Source organism: Rissa tridactyla, chromosome 8, assembly GCF_028500815.1.
Source record: "Rissa tridactyla isolate bRisTri1 chromosome 8, bRisTri1.patW.cur.20221130, whole genome shotgun sequence".
In the NCBI taxonomy this organism is placed as follows: Eukaryota; Metazoa; Chordata; class Aves; order Charadriiformes; family Laridae; genus Rissa; species Rissa tridactyla.
The window spans coordinates 9,160,391-9,180,525 of NC_071473.1; the positions used below are offsets into that span (position 1 = coordinate 9,160,391).

General features: G+C 42.0%; 2 protein-coding genes across 11 annotated transcripts; one reads left to right on the top strand and one right to left on the bottom strand.

Moving 5' to 3' along the window:
* The first annotated feature begins 61 nt into the window (after positions 1 to 61).
* ERI2 (ERI1 exoribonuclease family member 2) lies at positions 62 to 6,243 on the top strand. The gene is made up of 8 exons (XM_054210961.1): positions 62 to 137; positions 315 to 457; positions 1,202 to 1,329; positions 1,482 to 1,638; positions 2,171 to 2,271; positions 3,400 to 3,481; positions 4,181 to 4,269; positions 4,611 to 6,243. Exons 1-8 carry the CDS (start codon positions 115 to 117, stop codon positions 5,952 to 5,954), a joined length of 2,067 nt encoding a protein of 688 aa, XP_054066936.1. The 5' UTR covers positions 62 to 114; the 3' UTR covers positions 5,955 to 6,243.
* Positions 6,243 to 20,097, bottom strand: LOC128913424 (acyl-coenzyme A synthetase ACSM3, mitochondrial-like). 10 transcript variants are annotated; one of them, XM_054210965.1, is made up of 15 exons: positions 19,890 to 20,005; positions 19,457 to 19,682; positions 16,088 to 16,339; positions 14,434 to 14,644; positions 13,480 to 13,687; positions 13,098 to 13,241; positions 12,171 to 12,327; positions 11,136 to 11,215; positions 10,294 to 10,417; positions 9,667 to 9,747; positions 8,891 to 8,992; positions 7,748 to 7,875; positions 7,530 to 7,629; positions 6,958 to 7,077; positions 6,243 to 6,799 (listed from the first exon to the last, which is right to left on the bottom strand). In XM_054210965.1, the coding sequence occupies exons 3-15, from the start codon at positions 16,298 to 16,300 to the stop codon at positions 6,713 to 6,715; spliced, it is 1,755 nt and encodes a 584-aa protein (XP_054066940.1). In that variant the 5' UTR covers positions 16,301 to 16,339; positions 19,457 to 19,682; positions 19,890 to 20,005; the 3' UTR covers positions 6,243 to 6,712. The 10 variants fall into 10 exon arrangements, with proteins under 10 accessions (XP_054066940.1, XP_054066946.1, XP_054066943.1 ...); XM_054210971.1 differs by lacking the exon at positions 19,457 to 19,682 and having other exon boundaries at positions 19,974 to 20,097; XM_054210968.1 differs by lacking the exon at positions 19,457 to 19,682 and having other exon boundaries at positions 19,890 to 20,026.
* Between the last annotated feature and the right edge of the window lie 38 nt (positions 20,098 to 20,135).

Below are 20,135 nucleotides of genomic sequence, written 5' to 3' on the forward strand. Positions count from 1 at the left end.
ATCCGCCGAGAGCGTGGACGGGGGCGGGGCGGCAGCCACCGGCGGGAGGTTTGAAATGGCGGCGGTGCCACTCCGGGCCAGTCGCTACCCTCCCGCCCGCGGCTGAGGGTGGACATGGCCACCAAGCGCCTGGCCAGGTGCGGGACGGAGCGGGGGATCCCTCCCCTTGAGGCCCCTGCGGGGACCGGGGAGGGGGGGGTGGTGTCCGGGCGGGCGAGGCCCTGGGGGGGAGCCGGTGGTACCGGCGGCGGGGCCGGGGGAGGGCGGCCCCCTCAGCACGGCGGGTGCTGAGGTGGCGCCGCTGCGGTCGGCAGGCGGCTGGGCCTGGCGCGGAGCAGCGGGCGGGCGCGGAGCGGCGGGCGGGCGGCGGCGGCCGGGCAGCGGTTCGGGTACCTCATCGTCCTCGACTTCGAGGCGACCTGCTGGCGGGAGGCGGGGCCGCGCCGCCCCGAGATCGGTGAGTGCTGCGGGCGGGGGGGCACCGGGCAGCAGCGGCCCGGCCGGGCGTTGCCGGGAGGAGGGGGCGGCCGGGGCCTGGCGCTTACGGGCGGCAGCTTTGGACGTTGTGTCTTCATCATCACAGAATGGCTCGGGTTGGGTTCGGGTTGGAAGGGACCTCAAAGACCATCCCGTTCCACCCCCTGCCCTGGGCGGGGACACCTCCCGCTAGACCAGGCCGCTCAACGCCCCGTCCAGCCCGGCCTTGGACACCTCCAGGGATGGGGCCTCAACAATTTCCCTGGGCAACCTGTGCCAGTGCCTCACCACCCTTAGTGAAAAATTTCTCCTTAATATCTAACCTAAATCTCCCCTCTTTCAGTTTAAAACCGTTACCTGTTGTCCTATTGCTCGAGTCCCTCCCCATCTCTCCTGGAGCCCCTTTAGGGACTGGAAGGGGCTCTAAGGTCTCCCCGGCGCCTTCTCTTCTCCAGGCTGAATGGGTTGTTCAGGGCCCAGCTCTCTCAGCCTGTCCCACAGCAGAGGGGCTCCAGCCCTCGGATCACCTCCGTGACCTCCTCTCGCCCCGCTCCAATAAGAAGTTCTATGTCCTCCTTATTACGCTGTGTTCCTTCCACTTCCTGACATTTCAACATCAGTTTAAAGCAAATGGAATAATTTCTGTGAACAGCTTTAACATTTCCGGCTTCATGCTTTGGGGTTGGTTTGTTTGTTTGTATTTCTCCTTTTGTTTTTGTCACAGTTGAATTTCCAGCAGTCCTGTTAAACACCTCAACAGGAGAGATTGAATGTGAATTCCACACATATGTCCAGCCCCAAGAGCATCCTATTCTCTCTCAATTTTGTACAGAACTAACTGGCATAACACAGGTATAATTGCTATTTAGTATTATTTTGCACCATTATAACTGCCATTCACTATTTTTTTTTAAACATGCCTTTAAAGACCTAAAGAAAAACAAATCTCAAATTAATTTCAGCGCATACTGACACATACATACTTCTCGTTCTATTTCATAAAGAATCAGGTTGATGAAGGGGTCCCTCTAAATATTTGTTTATCACAGTTTTTGAAATGGATTCAAAAGATACAAAAGGAGAAGAAAATTATATTCGGTTCAGATATTCCAAGTCATTCTACTTCAGAGGCAAAACCATGCACCTTTGTGACTTGGACAGGTAAATAAAATTTCTGTTTGCTTTTTCTCTGGAATAATGCACACAAAAAAATGAACATTTGGTGGTGCTAGTGGGATTGCATCTTCGCTTCTAGGGAGTCAATCCTGTTTTTAGGTATTAAAGATGTGACTGAAAATATGAAATCCACTGAATCCTGTTGTGTTCATTACATCTTTGTCTCCATGATCTGACACGGTTACATTTTCCTGCTTTACATATAGTGAACTGCATCAGCATTCTTAATGTGTCTAAAATGATTTAATAAGGTCTTTGAGCTCTTTACCCATCATGAAGTCATTCTTTACTAACAATAGGTATTCACTTACCCTGATGTCCCATTGCAGCAATGCTAGTGCTTTTCATGTACAAAGACTTCGTTAGCCTGTGTTAATGAAGCCTGTTAGCCTATGCTTCCTACCAAGTAGTACAGGGTGCTACTAGTCAATGTCCCTTTATGTAGAATTTTAAGCCATGTTTATGTAGATTTTAGGCCAGTTCTTTAGTGATGGATTATTTGTGTTTTCCTGTGCAGACTGGGACCTGGGTGTGTGTTTGCACTATGAGTGTAAAAGGAAGCAGCTGCGAAAACCTGACATTTTAAATTCCTGGATTGATCTCAAAGCAACATACAGGGTGAGAAGATCAATAGACTGTGAAACATTTATACCCGTATTACCATCTCAAAGGCAAACTGTATCTGAGGTTACAAGCCAATATTGTATGTTCCAGTGACTAGAGTAACCCGTTTGTTTTCTTTCCATGTTGTTATCGCGCAATAACAAATTGCATGCCCTAGAACTGTGTGCATTTTAATAGAAATCTTAATGCTAGGAAAACCTGGTGGTATTGTTAGATACATCAATGATAATCCTAGGACAATTTTTTGAGCTGCTCTTCCTTTCCTGACATCTTTTCCTCTGCTTGCTTCCTAACCTCCCTACTTTTGTGTGCTCTTACTGCTGCCTTACGTTGCTGCGTAGAAAATAGTCATCATCATCTGCTTAGAGGTACTTAAAGGTCTAGCTTGTGAACTGCACTTGGACCAGAAAGTATATTCTGAATAGCATGAATAGGATACTGAAAAAATGAATGTATATTTTATTACACAGTCTACACTGCAACAGAATTCTAATTTGGGGGCTCGCAGCACCTGAGTGTACCTTCCTCTGTGTAGTCAAGGAAACTTTCAAAGGGCGATCCAGGAGTCTACCTGTCCCGACACTTGGAGCTTAGGCTCTGTACCTAGGTAGCAGAATTAGGTCTCTAAAGACAAACAGTGTGAATATTCCCCCTTTCTTGTGATCAAATGAATACTGGGAGTGTGTAGCAATACTTACTTACTTCTCATTTAAAAAGAATTTATACCTATGACAAATATATTAATGCTCATGCCTTTGCAATATGCAACAGTCTGAACACCTCAAGGTATTCTTTATAGTTGTATTCTTCAATGCCGTGCTGTTAAGGCCTTTATCGATGTAAGCCATAAAGTGCAAACGAATGACTCCAGAGCTAAGACAGAATGGATTAGTTTAAGTCTGAGAGAAGGGATTCATGGTTCTTTCCATTCTAATTTGTTACAGGGTAAGTCACCTACGGTCTTAGGCTTATTTATCCTGACTGTAAATGAAGATACCTGACTTGTGCAATTGCCTTGTGAGATTTATTATTCATAAGGTGATATTTCTGAAATGGTTTTCACTTCATTATGAAGAGGTTTTGAAATGTTTTATGTTAAGCACCTGTGTTTTTTTTCCTTAGGCCTTCTACAATAGGAAGCCTAAAGGGCTAAGTGGTGCTTTGCAGGATTTGGGGATAGCTTTTGCAGGACGGGAACATTCTGGTAAGTATGATATGATCATCCTCATTTTAATACATATATATATATACACACACACACACACACATTTGATAAAGCTAAATAGCTACTATTTAGCTTTAGTTAGCTAAACTAAAGCTTGTCTAAATAGTACTACTCTAAATAGTAACTACTGTTTTCAGGTTATGCAATGTTCTGTGCAACAAAAACATCAAAACAAGAAAGGCTAGATGCTTCAAAGATCAGAGTTTGTTATTTCTAACCCCATGTGTTTATTTCTGAAATCTCTCCTACTGCTATCGAATGCATGTTCAATATTGCTAGGGTGCAATTTCTAATTGCTAAGATGCAAAAGAAAAGAGGCGGAGGCAGGATAAAGAAACTTGATTTTACCTGATAGCTCTGGACAGCATATTAGTCTAAAAGAATACCAGCACAGTATGATTATTTTTTTTTTACATGAGTAATAAAACAGAGCAAGGATTTTAAAAATTGCGGATATATATTCAGCTCTATGGATTGGTCCTTCAGATGTTTCAGCACAGGGAATTTTTTGGAATTTTGTACTTTGCTTCTCTTTTTCAAACTAGGTAACTATGTGTCAGCGTTCTGTGAATCCCTGTCATTTATGTAAGGCTTACATAAATTACATTTTTCCTCTAATAAGAACTAGCCCCAGTAGTAGTTTAAAAAGAAGACATTAATATAACCGTACTTTTGAAGGGTTGGATGATTCTCGGAATACTGCCCATCTTGCTTGGAGGCTGATTTGTGACGGATGTGTGCTGAAGATTACTAAATCTTTGGATGAGGTTAGTAACTACTTCATATCTTTCCTTCTACTTGCTTTAATGATAGAATCATAGAATTGTTAGGGTTGGAAGGGACCTTAAATATCACCTAGTTCCAACCGCCCTGCCGTGGGCAGGGACACCTCCCACTTAGATCAGGTTGTTCAAAGCCCCATCCAGCCTGGCCTTTGTAGCCTGGAACACAGATGAAAGGTGAGCTATTCAAATAATAAACCCAGCATCTTGGCTATTAATTGAACAGAACGTCCCCAGGCTGATATGTTTATTAATTTTGTGCACTGATTCCTAAAACTTCTGGGTATTCACTTTTCAAAATATCCTTTTGTTTATGGACTCCCTAGGCACAGCAGAAGAATAATTCAATTTACAGAACACCGACTATAAACTTCACCGACAGGACTCCACTGGGAAGTAACAGCAGACCTGAAACATCTAGAGATGGAACTTGCAAAACAAACTCTCTGGCTGAGAAAAACTGCAACAGTATTGCTGGAATTAAGATAAATTCCAACGTAGAAACTGAAGAACAACAGACCACTTGCACTGATTCCTCTGCAGATGTCCACGTTGTACCCAGCAGCAGCTCAAGGACTGAGATACTTGCTCAAGCCCAAAGCTCTTTAACAGCATCCACTGACAGATTTCCTGTTCCTCTTGAGCAGGCACAGCGATCTCGCAGTGCTGTGTCAACAGGCGTTCAGCAAGGACTGAGCAGTGGGCAACCCCCGAGTACAGCCAGACACAGTCCTCCAGCACCAGGGTCGGGACTAGTGCTCGTCTCCACTACCATCTCCTCAGTTAATATCTCCAACGAGGATATCAGTACTAGTTCTGATTGCTTATCTCTGCTGACTGACTGGGAAGATGTCGCTTTAATACCTGAATCTCAATATGAACAAAATTCAGACTCTGCTCAAGTAAAAGATGAGTCAAGTACAGATATTTTAACAGGGTTTGAAGAGAAAACAATTTCAAAACAATTGGCTGTGGTGAGTTCAGATAATCAAAGTTTGGAGAAAACTGTAGCACCTGTGGAACCCCTGAAATCTATTGTTTACAGAAGTCCTGATACTACTATCTATAATGTAGAAACAGTACAAAGGCAGACTTCAAATTTTTCAGCTTTTAAGTTACCATCTGCAAAGGTAAATGCTATTTCGGCACGATCAGCATTAACTGGAAATTATTCTACTCCTTCAGTGGTTCCTAAAAGAAAGCCAACTAGTCCAAAAACGTTCCCACCAGCAAAAAAATCATCTTTTGCTATATATCATGAGAAAACCGCATCTTTTGATCGTTCCTTACCTTTAAGAAGTTCCAATTTGCCCAAAGTGTCTCCCGCCATTTTGAACTCCACAGCCAATTTGAATCAGTCTGTAAGAGCTTTGAAAAATGGAAAACCAACTCCCCCTCTGTGTAACTGCGGTCGAAGGGCTAAAAAACTGTATGTGTCAAATCCTGGTCCAAATCATGGCAAAGCATTTTTTTGTTGTCCTGTTGGGAAGCATGAAGGTAATAAGGTAGGTTGTGGATACTTCAAGTGGGAATATGCGCTTCTAAAACAGAAATCTAATGGTCTTACCCTGAATGCAGATGCTTTGACCTCTCTTGGAACTTACACTAGTCATGTAGGAAATTCTTCCAACAAAAAATATTTCTGTCTTAGACCCTCTATGAGAACTTGAAAATTGATGCGGTTTTTTGTCCAAATCTTAAACTCAGTAAGTTGATCATGCTTAATATAATCAGGACAGTCAAATAATGTCAGATACGTGTTCTGAGAGTGGGACAAAAATGACACTGCTTGGTTCACATAGATAGAAATGGAAATCACTCAAGCATACAAAAATATATCATAAAGTATCTCCTTAATGAAGTGTGAGAGAATAGATAAAACTATTAAGTGCTAAAATTAAAGTATGAGCAGCTGTTGCTACAAATCTTAAATTTCTGCTTTATCATGCATTTTAAATTCTTTACAATCCAGTTCTTAAAGAACATTTTAATGATACAGATTTTATTTATGCTTTTTTACTAGTATACTTGTAATGATTACAACTCACTTCTAAAAATGTATTTAGAAGTTGTCGCACTTAGAAGGGATTCTTGAAGAAATAGTTTTCTCTTAAACTCTTACTGTTTTTATCCTTTAAGTAACAATAAAGATAAAAGGCTGGTGACAGTTCATTAAATAGTTTATTTAACACACATCACCTACTGCGCTCTTGACCACATGAGTTTCCCATTTCATTTGTATGTCTCTGCTTTTGTACTATTAGCTACTAGTGTAGCACCTGGGATGGCCAAATGCTGGGGATCAGCTAAGAATTTATTCAAACCTAAACTAAGAAGGACATAGTATAATGTCTTTTACTCTATGTTACTGTGTAAGTCTGCAGTAGCTTACTTTGTAAAAAGTCCTATAAAAAAGTAACAAGTACTTTTAAGCCTTTCTCCACTCCTTCTGGCGCAGTTCATTTCTTCTGATCTTCCCACTAACAGTTTTTGGCAACTGTTGGACAAACTCCATCTATTGGGAAAGGGAGGAAATTGCAATATGTAATAAGACACAGTTTACCTAAATTTTTACATTTTCTTAACCTCATCAGCACAGGCTTATAAGCCATATAACAGCTAGCACCCACTGCCTTATAGTAGTGAAAATTATTTGGGTATTTGAGCACTCACCTTCCTAGGATACTTGTATGGAGCAGTAACTTTCTTAACATGGTCTTGTAGCTCTTTCATCACTTTTTCTGGATCATGTGAAGCATAGTCAGATGTTAAAACAACGAAGGCTTTCACTACCTAAAGAAGTTATGGCAGCAATGGTTCAAATTGCCAATGAAACAGCATTACACAACAGTAAGATCTGAAACTTTAACCAAACATTTGCTGACAAACTACAGAGTAATGTATAGGGCAGCTACAGAAAGTTTTGCTAAAGTCTGTGGGTGCTCACTATTAATCTGGACTGTGCAGGCAGTTTCTATACATATAACAAAGACAAAAAGCTGTAAGTATTCAAATGCCAGGGAAAGCTTCAAATGGTGCTTTTGTTGTATTGGATTTGGGGCAATTGCCTTGGTCAGTTTTGTCCTGTGGGTGTTCTCCAGTGCCTGATAGAGTAGAAATGCTGACTTAAATAAATTAAGTCATTTTAATTTAAAAAAGAAAAACAAATCCCTTGGAAGTTGGGCTTTACTAGTTCTCGTATGCACAAAGCTACTTAAATATGTAAGCTTGTGTAACTTGTTCACCTCTCCTCTGATGGGGTCTGGGCTGCTGACAACTGCCGATTCCACCACTGCAGGATGCTCCACCAGGGCACTTTCTACTTCAAATGGTCCAATACGGTATCTTTAAAAAGGAGGAAAGGGCTTTTAGTTGTATTTGGTAACACATAAACGTAACATCACATCTGAATCATCTATGTTATTCAAGTTTAATGATTTATTGTTAATGATGCTTAAATTACCCAGCAGAATTAATGACATCATCAGCTCTTCCAACAAACCAGAAGTATCCTTCCTCATCCATAATCCCTCTGTCTCCAGTGACGTAAAAGTCCCCACGTATTGTTGCCTCTGTTTTCTCTGGATCATCCTAGGAGGGATTAAATTGCATTTTACATGAAAACTACCCAAAAAATACATCTAAACTATGATGCAGCTAAATATTAAAAAATTTCAGTTTTTCGGACTGATCCATGCTGTGGTCATGTGCATCAGATTCAACTGGGACATTAATCGTAGAGAATTATTAATTCACCATTACTAAGCTATAAAACTAGATACAAAATTCATATATTGAAATAAATGTGACAGACTTAAAATTTGAATCTTATTATATTATGCCCCATGGCTTTAGGAACTACTGAAGGTTGCAAAAATATGTAGGCTTATGGAACTCAGAATTTGCTTTTAGGTGATTATCCTTTAATGATTTTTTCCTTTGTATTTCTAGCATCTCCTATTCTGAGACTTATTTTTTTCACAGCATAGTTAATGAGAGCAATTGACAAACATTCTACAGCAAATGCAACTGAGTTCTGCAAGAATTTTTCTAAGCAGTATGCATGGTGCTCCTTCCCTGCATGCTCAGTACTGCTCAGAAGACCTGATTATAGGCTGATACTATCCATAAGATTTAATAAGGTTTCCTGGTGTCAGAACTGAAAGCACTATGCATTTGTTCTACTCATCATTGGGCTAGAAAATTCTAACCAACATGGAAAAAAATGAAAAATTTTGCTGTGCATGAAATACTCCATGAAGCTCAAATCTGGAGGGAAGGCATTTGAAGAGTGTCCTGCTCCCCAGGTGGGAGCTCCAGTCCTTAGGCCAAAGAGTATTTTGGGATTAGGGGGGTCTGTCAAACATTTCCCTTTATATTAAGAAAAATAACAATCAAAAGAAAGTGGATTTTAACTTCCTAGGCAGGACAATCTCATCAAACACAAAATTGTGTAAGTAGACCAAGCATCTGCAGGAAAAAAAAATGTAAATCCCTCTTTCCTCCCCACAGGTTTTCAGACCAGTAAATGTAAATGAAACGGGGCACCAGATTCCTTGTGACAGATTTAACAGGATATCTGCTTTAACTGTAGAAATATTCTTACAGCATAGCAAGTAAAAAGAAAAGGCGATCTCGTAGGTTTTACTCTGATGGCAATATCTCCTTCTTTTCCAGGAGGCAGAATATTACTGTTTTCATCTATAATCTAAAAACAAACAAAACACATTTTTATTATCTTGGAGCCAAATTAAAAAGCATGAAGTTAAGATTATAGAATCTTGGTGCACATTTAAAATATATAATCAAAGTATTTTTTTTATTGGGAAATGATTTAGAGCAGTAGAGGGGTCTTACTCCGACAACTGAAATATAAGATTATTACCAGCTCCCTGTACTTTGCACTATGTCTTTTATCTGAGGAATGCCAAGTACAATGCAATCATGTAATGAAGTTAATAAGACCCCAGGGAGGATCATAAGTAACGGGGTGAGGAAACTTAAGAACTGAAAGAAATACACTAAAAACCTTAACCCATATTGCAAATTGATCTGGTGCTAGAACCTGCTTCAGCAGCTGTTATCAGCAAGAAACAACATTCACTCCACTCTTCCTTAGCTCAGCAATTGAACTTCTATCATTACCTTAACGTTTGCTATCTAACTTTCAGTTAGCAGTGGGTTGTCATCTATGTTGGTGAGGACGGTACAACAGGAAAGTCAATTGCTTATTTTGCACGCTCAGTGTAGGGCAGTAACATGCATTTCTTTACTCTCTCATTCACTGCTGAATGATGGTACAACTGTGTGTTAGAGCTCTCAAACCTCTTTAATGGGAAGTGATTACACAAGAGACAGAGTGACCGACCAGATGTACGATACCTTGACATCATACCCTGGAGATGGCTTTCCCATAGAGCCAGGTTTGATTTTCATTCCCTTAAAATTTCCACAGATCAGCACCTGTAACAAGTGTTGTTGGGTTTGGGTTTTTTGGGGGGTTTGTTATTTTTTTCTTTAAATTAGACTATGTCTTGTATATTCAGTCTTTAGCTTAGGTTTAAAATACTCAGCTAATATTATGTATTTCTATGAGAAATACTAATCATCTTCATTATAATCACATATCCAATGATTAAACTTCTAGAAATAAACTACGCCCTCAGAATCATGCCCACAGCTCTGAATAACGTTAGCGAGTGCTCTAAAGATAGATTCTAAAGCAGAATTTGGAATGCACTAATGAGGAATATACCCCTTTTGTGTTAGTTCCCAATCCAAAGTCCACAGGCATGAAAAACAGTCCTTGGATTTTGGGTGAAGCTGTTACGGTTGTTCTATGACATACAAAACCTACATTTTTCCAGTGTTGCTTATTGCAATTGACTTTCCCCCTAAAAGCCATAACCGTGCATAAATGATTTTAATCACTTTTTCTTGGCAACCTGAATTGAATTTATTGCTGTATCTGTAAAGCATACATTTTTACATTTGTAAAGCAGAACATACTGTTTCTGTCTGTCCATAGCCTTCATAAATATCCAGCCCTGTCTGCGCTTTCCATTCTTGCATCACTTCAGGGTTGATTGGCTCCCCAGCACTCACACAGCGCCGCAGGCTCTTGAACATATAGCTTAGTGTGAAAGAGGAAACAAATAATTGGCAGTCATCTATCTATCTGCCATGTCGCATTCACTACTGTATTCCTGTATTGTGGGGTCCTTTCTACGTAAAACAAAAATTTTTACTGAGTCCTATTCATTCCATTTGAACTGTGTAGTGTTAAACAAAAACAAATCTGAAAAAAAATGCAAATAGAAAAAAACCTTCTGTAATGATCAGTGTACTGTTTCTAACACTAGAATCTGAACTGGGGTCTAAACCGAAGAGAAATAAAAAAGTTCAACCCTAATGACGATAAAGACTCACAGACGAGTTAAATGAGGCCAAACAGTATTTCATATATTACACTGAGATGTGCTGACACACACATTTCTTATAGTATTGGAGGAACAAGTGGAAAAACAAAAGGGGGGGAATGTGATTATAAAAGCACTTCTGAAGATACATTAATCATGATATCCTGGGTATCCTATTACATCCCCAGCTTAACTGCTTCTCAAAGTGTTATGCAAGTTCACTGTAATTTGTGAAACCTGAGATGGTTAAGCTATCCCTAAATCTTTATTCTGATTTTGTTCCTCATACTTAAAATTCAAAATGTTGAGAAATACATGAGTGGTGTTACTGTTATGCCGTTTTTAAATTTGGAATAAAATCAAGGTAACATGAGCATTTGGTCTACTGTTTTGATCAAATACGCTAACAAGGGCACTCTTGCTTCTGCTTATCTGGACAGTTTATGTTGCACAAACATTCGATAGGCAGTTGGAGGAGAACAGAAGACGGTTATGGGAAATCTTGACAGACTCTAGAGAATATAGAGTAAAAAAAAGTAAATGTTGCCAATATACCGAAACCTGTCAGGTCTCATCTTCATTGTAAGAGATAATGTAACGATCTCTGCATCCAGCTTATGAAACACACGAACAAAACATTAAGTGTCCTAAAAGCAGTTAGCGATGTACTCGCCAACTCCAACACACAGCAGTTACATTTAATTAGTTTCTTTTTCAAAACGGAATGTACATCATTTTACAATTAGTTCCACACAGCAAAGTTTTTTGCTCTTGAAAGCTTTACAGTTTCTCTTGCAGAATTTCTTCATAATTGCAGTTTAAGTAGAAAACAAGTGAAACCATAAGGCTACTTTTTTAGATGCTCTGTAGGTGTACAACTGACAGTGTTCTTCAACATATCCTAATATTAACTAGCAATTTCCAACCATCTCATTAACATGGATATGCTGATAAAGTCACTCCATTTAAAATGAAACATGGTAGTCTTTTTTCAAATGATGAAGAGTTATGTGTGGAGGATGTAGGAGAATATAATGTTGGTGTCTTTTGCTAAAGAAATTCAACCTCGTTGCCTCTTCACTCCTTAAGTTTGAATTACATGGTGCAGGCAACTGAAATTCTCATTCATGTGTTATTGTCACTTATTTTAATAACAAAACCAAAGCGTTCCACAAATTCCAGAACAATTTCTTGTGTACTTCACTTTTAGGCCAACAATGTTTGCAGGTTTGTGCAGTCAAATCCAGAGCAGATTATATGATTAAACTCTTTGGATCTCAAACATGCTCTGTTTTGGGGTTTTGGGAGATTTTATACTCACTACTTAACTAATCAGTTGGTCACCACCTGGTGAAAGTCATAACTCTGCTGCGTGCTGCCCCCATGCAGCACCAGGGGGAAGGAAAACGGGCAAGAAGACCAGCCCGAGAGAACAGTGCTGTTTGTTGCTGGGCTCTCCTCACTTACCTCAAAGACAACGCTTGGGTTGAACTGTGGCATTTTATGTACAAATACACATGCCCCTTGAATCCATGACGAAAAAATGCTGCTCCAAGCTGCTTTTGCCCAGCCCGTGTCTGATGTATTCCAAAATATATCTGAGGAAGTCAAGTCCAGCCAGTACCTGGTAACACAAGGTCCACAGTCTCTATTTGGCAGGGACAAGGCAAATATTAAAATGTGCCAGTGAAGCAAACCCATCACTGACTGCCTTGGGTAAATGGCAACTAAAAAAGGCTGAATTTCCGAGCAGGAGTAAGTCACAGCATAGTGAGGATGTCATTGGGATAGGTTGATGCATTTTTCTACGGGAAAATTTATACTGATGGACAAGCTAACGCCACTTCAGAACATGATGTTGTATGAATATGTATGAGATTGCCGGGGTTTTGTTGAACTCATTTTTAGGGACGAGGATTTTTTTTTGTTCACTCCTGGTTTGGTATTTTCTGATTTGTTATTCTTTACCTATTAGAGTGAAGTGCACTGCCATATCAATTTTATAAACAACATTGCCTTAGAAATTTAAATATTCTGAACTATCAGCGTTTTGTTCCTGCAGGAACTGTGTACAATCCAGACACACATGAATTCAGAAGCCTCACCGACCCATGATTTTTCCCCTTTTATGGTACAGACTTCATTTACCAAAAGCTAAAAAAAATGTTAAAAAGAAGTTAGTGACTACATGACTGCTACATTCTCTATACACCAAGGCAGCGGACTCAAACTGCCTTGTTTTATAAAAAAAAGGTACCATTTTTTTGGGATGTAAAACAACTGCTCTTGTTTAAACTATTGAAACAAAAGCTTCCAGTAAAATTCTTGTGTTTCTCTTTCTTCTCCTATGTGACCAGCTGCAGAAATATGTCTGATTTAAAGCGATACCTGTACCTTCCACTTACTGTGAGGCCAATACCATAGCTGCTGTGGGAATGTTCAGCCATTTTTGGAGATCCTGTAGTTCCACTGGTAAAATAGATGGCCATTGGATCTTGACACTTTGTGGTCACACACTGGTGATCAGAAGGAGCATTTCTTAAAATAAGCAAAACAATGAATAAAGTGATTGGAAAGTATGACTTGCGCATTTTTTAAAATATTTAACCAAAATAACTGTAGCAATCGGAAGTGCCATAAACATTGGTATTTTTCCACTGTGCAGTCTGAAAAGGGTGAAAATATATTGGTGTGTGCCAACATTTCCTATTCAAAACAAACCACTGTTCTTTTCTTTCATTATTGCTGAGGTGCTTTCACGGCGGTATTTACTCACTTCAGGAGATCTTTAAAGTTCAGCCATCCTTCTCTGTGGCCCTGTGACACAAGCAGCTTGAATTTCAGAGACTGGCATTCAGCCCCAACTGAGTCTACAGCTGGTGCCACAGAATCATCAGTGATGATACACTTTGCTTTGGATTTCTGTAGTCGATGAAGAATGTCCTTTGCTGTCAATTGCTGTGTGCCAGGAATCAGGACAGTTCCTAAAGGGAAGGAAGAGAATGGAAAAACAGTCTCAATGTTTAAGAATAACGCTTGTACCTACAAGCAGAATTCAGCTTACTTTGTTCTTTTGAGTGGGACAGGGAGGGCTGTACTAAAAGAGGACTTGGTCCTACATTTGTAAATATGCCAATTTCTTTGATGGATTAAATGCTATGTGAGGATTAGCACGCATTAGCAAATACTATAATGATCGTGGGACAGTAAAAGAAATCAACAGACTAACTTTTCTTGTTCTGAAAACATTGTCCCTGGAACATGCCATCCCTCTGGACTTGACTTCTTTTCTGGTAGACATAGCCATAGTCTCACAAGGTATACTGCTAGTGTTTGTGAGGTACACCCAGACATTCTAGGTTGTAAATACGAGGAATCCCCAAGTATTTAACAGATCCCACAGGGGAATGGGGAACGTGTAAAACATGTCGTTAGTGTGGGCTAATTTCACTGCAAGTTAGCAAGGGGGTGCATTTGTGATGTGTCATGAGTGCTGGAAAGAGGAGAATGACAGAGGCACATGGGCTCACAGGGTTTCCTTAACACCTAGAGCATGCGCAAAAGTCCGAAAAGCACCACAAAGGAAAAACTTGGCATAAAGAGTGGTTTTGACCAGCATGGCAATAGTTTATCCTTATAGCATGTTGGTAGTTTTGAGTGCATTAAACAGCAAGGATTGGTTTAAGTCACAATTTCTGTACCTATATACCATTTCTGTGCTTTTACTAACCTGTTCTCATGCAAGCCACATTCACCAGCCACCACTCTGGGATCCGGGGCAGAATCAGAATAACTCTGTCTCCCTGTTGCAAACTGCAGGCATCAGAGAGTACATTTGCCACTTTCCTGGACAGCACTCCCAGCTCCTCAAAGCTCCACCTCACCTCTTCTCCGGCACCATCTACCCACCATAATGCGGGGTTTTTAGACTTTTTTCCCTCCTATAGAACAACAGGGTACAGTACAAATGCTTCATTTTAGAAACACATTGCATTTACCTTAACTCTGAGGAAGAAAAGCATTCATCACTTATTCAGTGCTGGAGAAACCTGGGGATGCAACAGAAATTTGCTACCAACTTCAAAAGAGGCAGAGGACTCTCCCTTAAAAAAACAGCCCATAAGTGTCATTTAGGAAATTAAATTTGTATTCCTTTCCTGAGTTCTTCACCTTACACTCTGAAGAGGTTTACAGTAATCAGCACAGAAAAAGAAAAATCTTTTTGGTTCGGGTCACACCAACAAAGCAGCTGATGAATGTGTGTATCTCTGGGTTGTGCCCCAGAGTCTCCTGAGCCATCACAGCTCATTTGCAACTTAATCTGGAATTGGGCCTGTCTAGTACTTCTGAAAATTACATCAAAGTTTCAAAAGCATAGGCCGACACAGCATGACCTTTAATCAATGTCTCACTTAACTGATGTGTGAAGTGATTTAAAATGTATGTATACAATGTGTTTTAAAGGGGGACAATGCTTTTAGCAGTAGCACTATAGTAAGTCACCTCCTGAGCAAAGAATTCACTAGGGTAGCAATAATATGACACCTTATTATCTATTTGAAGGTACAATAACACTAAGGTTCATTTTCAGGAGAGCAGATTTTATCTGTGCACTTCAGAGGGCAAAACCTCTTCTCCAGAGGCTGTTCCTTGCTTCATTTACAGCCTGCCCAAACTGGTTTTACCTGCAAAAGGAACAATTGTGTCAGGCAGTTAATACCTCTCCTTTGTTCTTGCTGCCAGGCTGGACGTAACCGTAACCGCATTTAACTCTTCATCATGAACAGCCTGAGCCTGCAAAATCAGTCCTACAACGGTAGAGACCAGACCTGTGTAGTAAGAAAACTGATAGACCTATACTCCATGGTTTTTTTCTACATTCGCTTTCCTTGTGTAGAGCTCGTGTCTGGTTTGGGGTTCCAAGTTGTTCAGTTTTGTAGATTCCAAGTCCCCGAATACAAAAGATTTCACATTTGGGATAGGTGGGTGAAGTTTGACATTACACTGTATTTATTATTGACTTTATAGGCAGCCAATGAAGCACACAAAAGTCAAGTGATTTCCCCGGCATATCTAGGTAGGGTGCATGTCACAGCTGATGGGGGAATTGATGCAAGGTTTAGAGCGGTTCAGTTCACAGTCTCATTTATGAGGCACCTATTTACTCACACTCAATCTCACTGGAGTTACTGATTAAAGGAAAGAACAACTTGGACTTGTGGACAGGACAGCACGTGGTTTAAGGGATCTACATGTTCATGAGATGATCACCAGATTATAATCAGAACATAACCCCAGTGTCTTGGTCATTGGATTTGTCAGATACTCGGCATTAACGACCAGCATTAAATACTTCGTCGTCTGAGAAGTCAAGTAATTGTTACCTTTTCCACTTCAGTCCATCTGTCCAGCACATCTCTTGCAAAGTTGAAGTATTCTGGCACCTCTGGTCTGTACTGGTGTTGTATGGCTTCATAACTCAAAGAGGCATGAACTGGGTAGCACGGGCTGCAAAGTTGGAGAGATCTTCTCAGGGGAGCCCGCAGGGACATAGCGCTTGGGATCTTCAGTAAAAAATGCACAGCAGCAAGAGCCATAGTAGTCTCTCCAAGGTTATTCCTTACTGATTATCTCTCCTAGAAATGCCAGATACAAACCTGGTATTAGCCATGCGGTTTCAGAACAGCTTTTACTACTACACACAGTGGAATACGGTGGAACAACAATCCCAACAGTTAACTGGAGTAACTGCTGAGGACAGTTCCAGTTCGGCCATTATCCGGCCCCTGCTCTCCACTGACCATCATGCAGCTGAGATCCCAATCCTGCATTCAACCAGCAGCACTCAGCCCTGTCACTGTGGCAGCTTTCTATAATTCACATTCCTGTCCTTCCCACAAGCCCCGCTAATCTTGTAGATCACATTTCAGTTGCCTTATACGGCAGAGAGGCATTGACCGCTACCCAAGCACTTCAACTCTGACTTCTGTAAATGAAACGTCTGCTACTGACTGACAATACAGAAGTAACAGCGTAGACCAAGACATTGCACAGATAATCCAGCAACCATGCATTAATTACTGGGTGACAACGGCGTCACTTGGTACAAAGATATTTACAGTTTTTCTAGTTTACAAGCACTAGGGATATATTATTTGCCAGGAATTAAATAAATGTAGCGAAGTCCTGAGAATATACTAAACATTGATGTTTTAAACATAATTTTGGTGTGTGGTCAGCAAAAAGCGTCACTTTATGAGACAGGATAAAAGACTCCCTGAAAAAGGACCCGAATTGCAAAGCTTTACTTCTCAAAGGGAGTCAATTTAGCAGGAAGTCTGACAACTCCGAAGTAATTATTTTCATGCATTGTCAACTGTCTTTTATTTGCAAAATAATATAAACACTGCTAGTTCCTTATGGAATTAATAACTATCCAGCCATAAAAATAATGCGATTTTAGTTTTTCAGTGAAGCAAACAGATGTTTTTTGGATTTGTAACATTCAGTCTGTGTATGACAAACACTGGAGAGAAACCCAGCCAAATGAAGGACTAGAGGGTCAGGGAGAAGAGGGAATGTGGACAGACAAGAGGCAAATCAGTACTGATCCAGTGCCAGAAAATGTCCTGACCAGCAGCTTGCAGGGGTAGGTGGAAGTTACCTTGTCAAAAGGCTGTCAATCCCAACTTAATGCCTCTCTGCCTTGCACTGAAGAGGAGCCCTCTAAGTGCTGGGATGTGTCACAGCTTTGAACTCCTTATGCAGATCTCAGACTCCGGCCACGTGCCCACTTTTGCACTGTTATTATGTCCGGTGACCGACTCCTGTGTTCCTTACATGTACTTTGGACTCACACAAGGGTCAACCAAGTCCAGCACAGTGAGAACTGCTGATAGGTTTCTGCAGAGCTCAGTGGAGGTAGAACGTGAGAGTCCCAAATCTCTGTTTCCTTCTCCTCCCCTCCTCCCCCCCACCAGCCTGTGGAAGAACACTGTTGTCAGGCCTTGCTACAGCCAAATCACATCTGTTACACTCTGGGGCAACACAGGAGCAACAGCCTTGTGATTGGCTTTGCAACTACACTGCTCAGCAGGTAGGTTGGGGCTCCCCAGGTAACCACAGCAGTTCAGCCATGACAACAGTGAGCACTGATTCCTGGGATGCTGCAGCTGGTGCCCGGAACACCTTTGTTAATACCTGGTGACTTGTGAGGTTTTGTAAGGGCTCTGCCTCATGTTCAGAGAGCACAGAGCTATGTGGTGCTCCAGCACTGCTGCCTCCGCTGCTCCGCTCCTATAGGAGAGGCAGGAGGGAATGTATGCCATCCCCTCTGCCATCCAGGCCTTAGCCCAGCATCACTGTGGCCACGGTTGTGGCACTGCTGCGTGCCCCTCCTTCAGCCTCTCCTGCAAGAGGGAGCTAGAGACAGCCATAGCTTAAATTGGGGCATCAAGATTCATGAGAGTTTGCCTGCCAGAGCCCTAAATCGCTCCTGCTGTATCTCCATCCTCAAACCGTGGCTCTGAGGTCAGCAGAGCGATTGCTAACACCCACCGATGTCTTTGGAGCAGAACAGTCCTGTGGGTGGGGATCAATGGGGGTGATGTTGCGGTCTCTCCTGGCACTTTTGCAAGAACTCTTTCCTGGGGTTCTGCCCACGTGTTTGTAAACAGCACACTCAAAGGAGATGTTAACCAGCTCCCCGAAACATTCGCTGCAGCAGAAAGAAACTGATTCAAAACAGATTCCCCCAAACAACAAAGCTGCTCTCTGCCTAGCAAAAGGGAGACCTACAATTCGTCTGCAGTAGTGACATCTTAAACAGCTCTCTGAAATGCATATGACACAATCCTCCCAGAGGAACAGCCTTAAAGGGCTTCCCTACCCAGAAGATCACATCACGAACACTAAGAGAAAATGACAGCAATGACTTGTGATAGGAGTCAGCAAGTGTGCCAGGAATATGTAGGCAAGGTTTCCAGTTTAGGAGGAATACCATAACTTTCACAGTGACCTAACCTATAACCTATTCTTTTGGTAGGACATATAGCTAATTTCCAGAGCACCGATGGGTATTTCCAAGTCCCCCAGCACTTTTCACCACAGAAGTATCCTAGCTATGTTCTGAGTGGTTAAACTGTAGTTCCTCTGCACTGCTCACAGCTCCCTGTAGAAATTCTTCCTCGTGTTTCAAACATGTCCTGACATGCCCAGCTCCAGACACTATCACTATAATTCACCAGAACTTTGAGTCTTTCAGACAACCTCAGCCCTTCAAAGTTTTAGGGACTTTTAATTTATGTGTGGTCAATAATCCCACTGATGTCTAACAATTGCTGTAGAATCGTATGAGCTTCAAAGGCTTTGCAGTAACAGAGCTTCAGATAAGACCTAAAGACCACCTCCTGTTACAGTTGTAACCAATACATACTTCCACTAATTCACGAAGTTTCCTTTTTTTCCTACTTTAGCCCAATTAGATTCTCTGGATGTAAATAACATGACAGTCCTGTACGATATCATATTATCATATGGATATTCATATCGTATTGGATAGTGAGGGCTCCTTAGCTATCTCTTCTACCTGCTTTCACAAAATGTTGAGAAACTTAATTTTCCCCCCTTGAGTTACTGCAGGGAGTGGAGGCTCTTAAGGACAGGGATGCACAGAGTCATCTTCCTTTAGAAACTATACTATGGACGTTTTTTCTGTCAACACATGTTCTCTAGTATCTTAGGCTTAAATTTACCTGTATAAAGAGCTTCTGTTTCAGCTGGTCCCGCTACACCATGACACCTCCAGCTCTCTAGGAAGCTGGGGAAGCAGCCGAAGCCTGTCTCTCCCTCGCAGGGGCTTTGGGCCAGCGTTCGACGCCCCACCGTGGAGCAGGACTGGGGTCTGCTGCTCCCCGCACTTCAGCAAGCAGCCCTCCTCTCCTCTCCTTTCCTCTCCGCGGCCCACTGTTTCTCTCAGTGCTGGAATCATTAACACAAACCCAGACTTTAATCCTGGAACTGGAGTTCAGGGGAAGAGAAAGCATCAAGGGCTACGAGTGACTGAGTTTGGCCACAGCTGAGCGCGCTGAGTCCAGAGTACTCTGCCTGGGGCAACACTCAACCTCCCCCCTGTAAACTCTGAAGCGAATTGTAATTTTCAAGGGTGGGTTTTGGTTTTTTTTTTACCTCCAAGGGCACGGCACTGCCTACACCACCACCGGCTGTGAGAGGAGCCTAGAAGCCGGCTGCGGGCCTCACTGGGGATCCCACCTGGTGCCGGGGCCCGGCTTCCCCGGAGCAGCACGGCAGCTCCTCGTGCCCGGCGGGAGGTGTCGGTATCGGTGTCCCGTACCCGCCGCCTCCCTCAGCGCTCCTCGGCGGGGCTGTGAGGGGCGGCCGCCGCTCGCCGCCGGGCCGCGGGGGGGCGCTGTT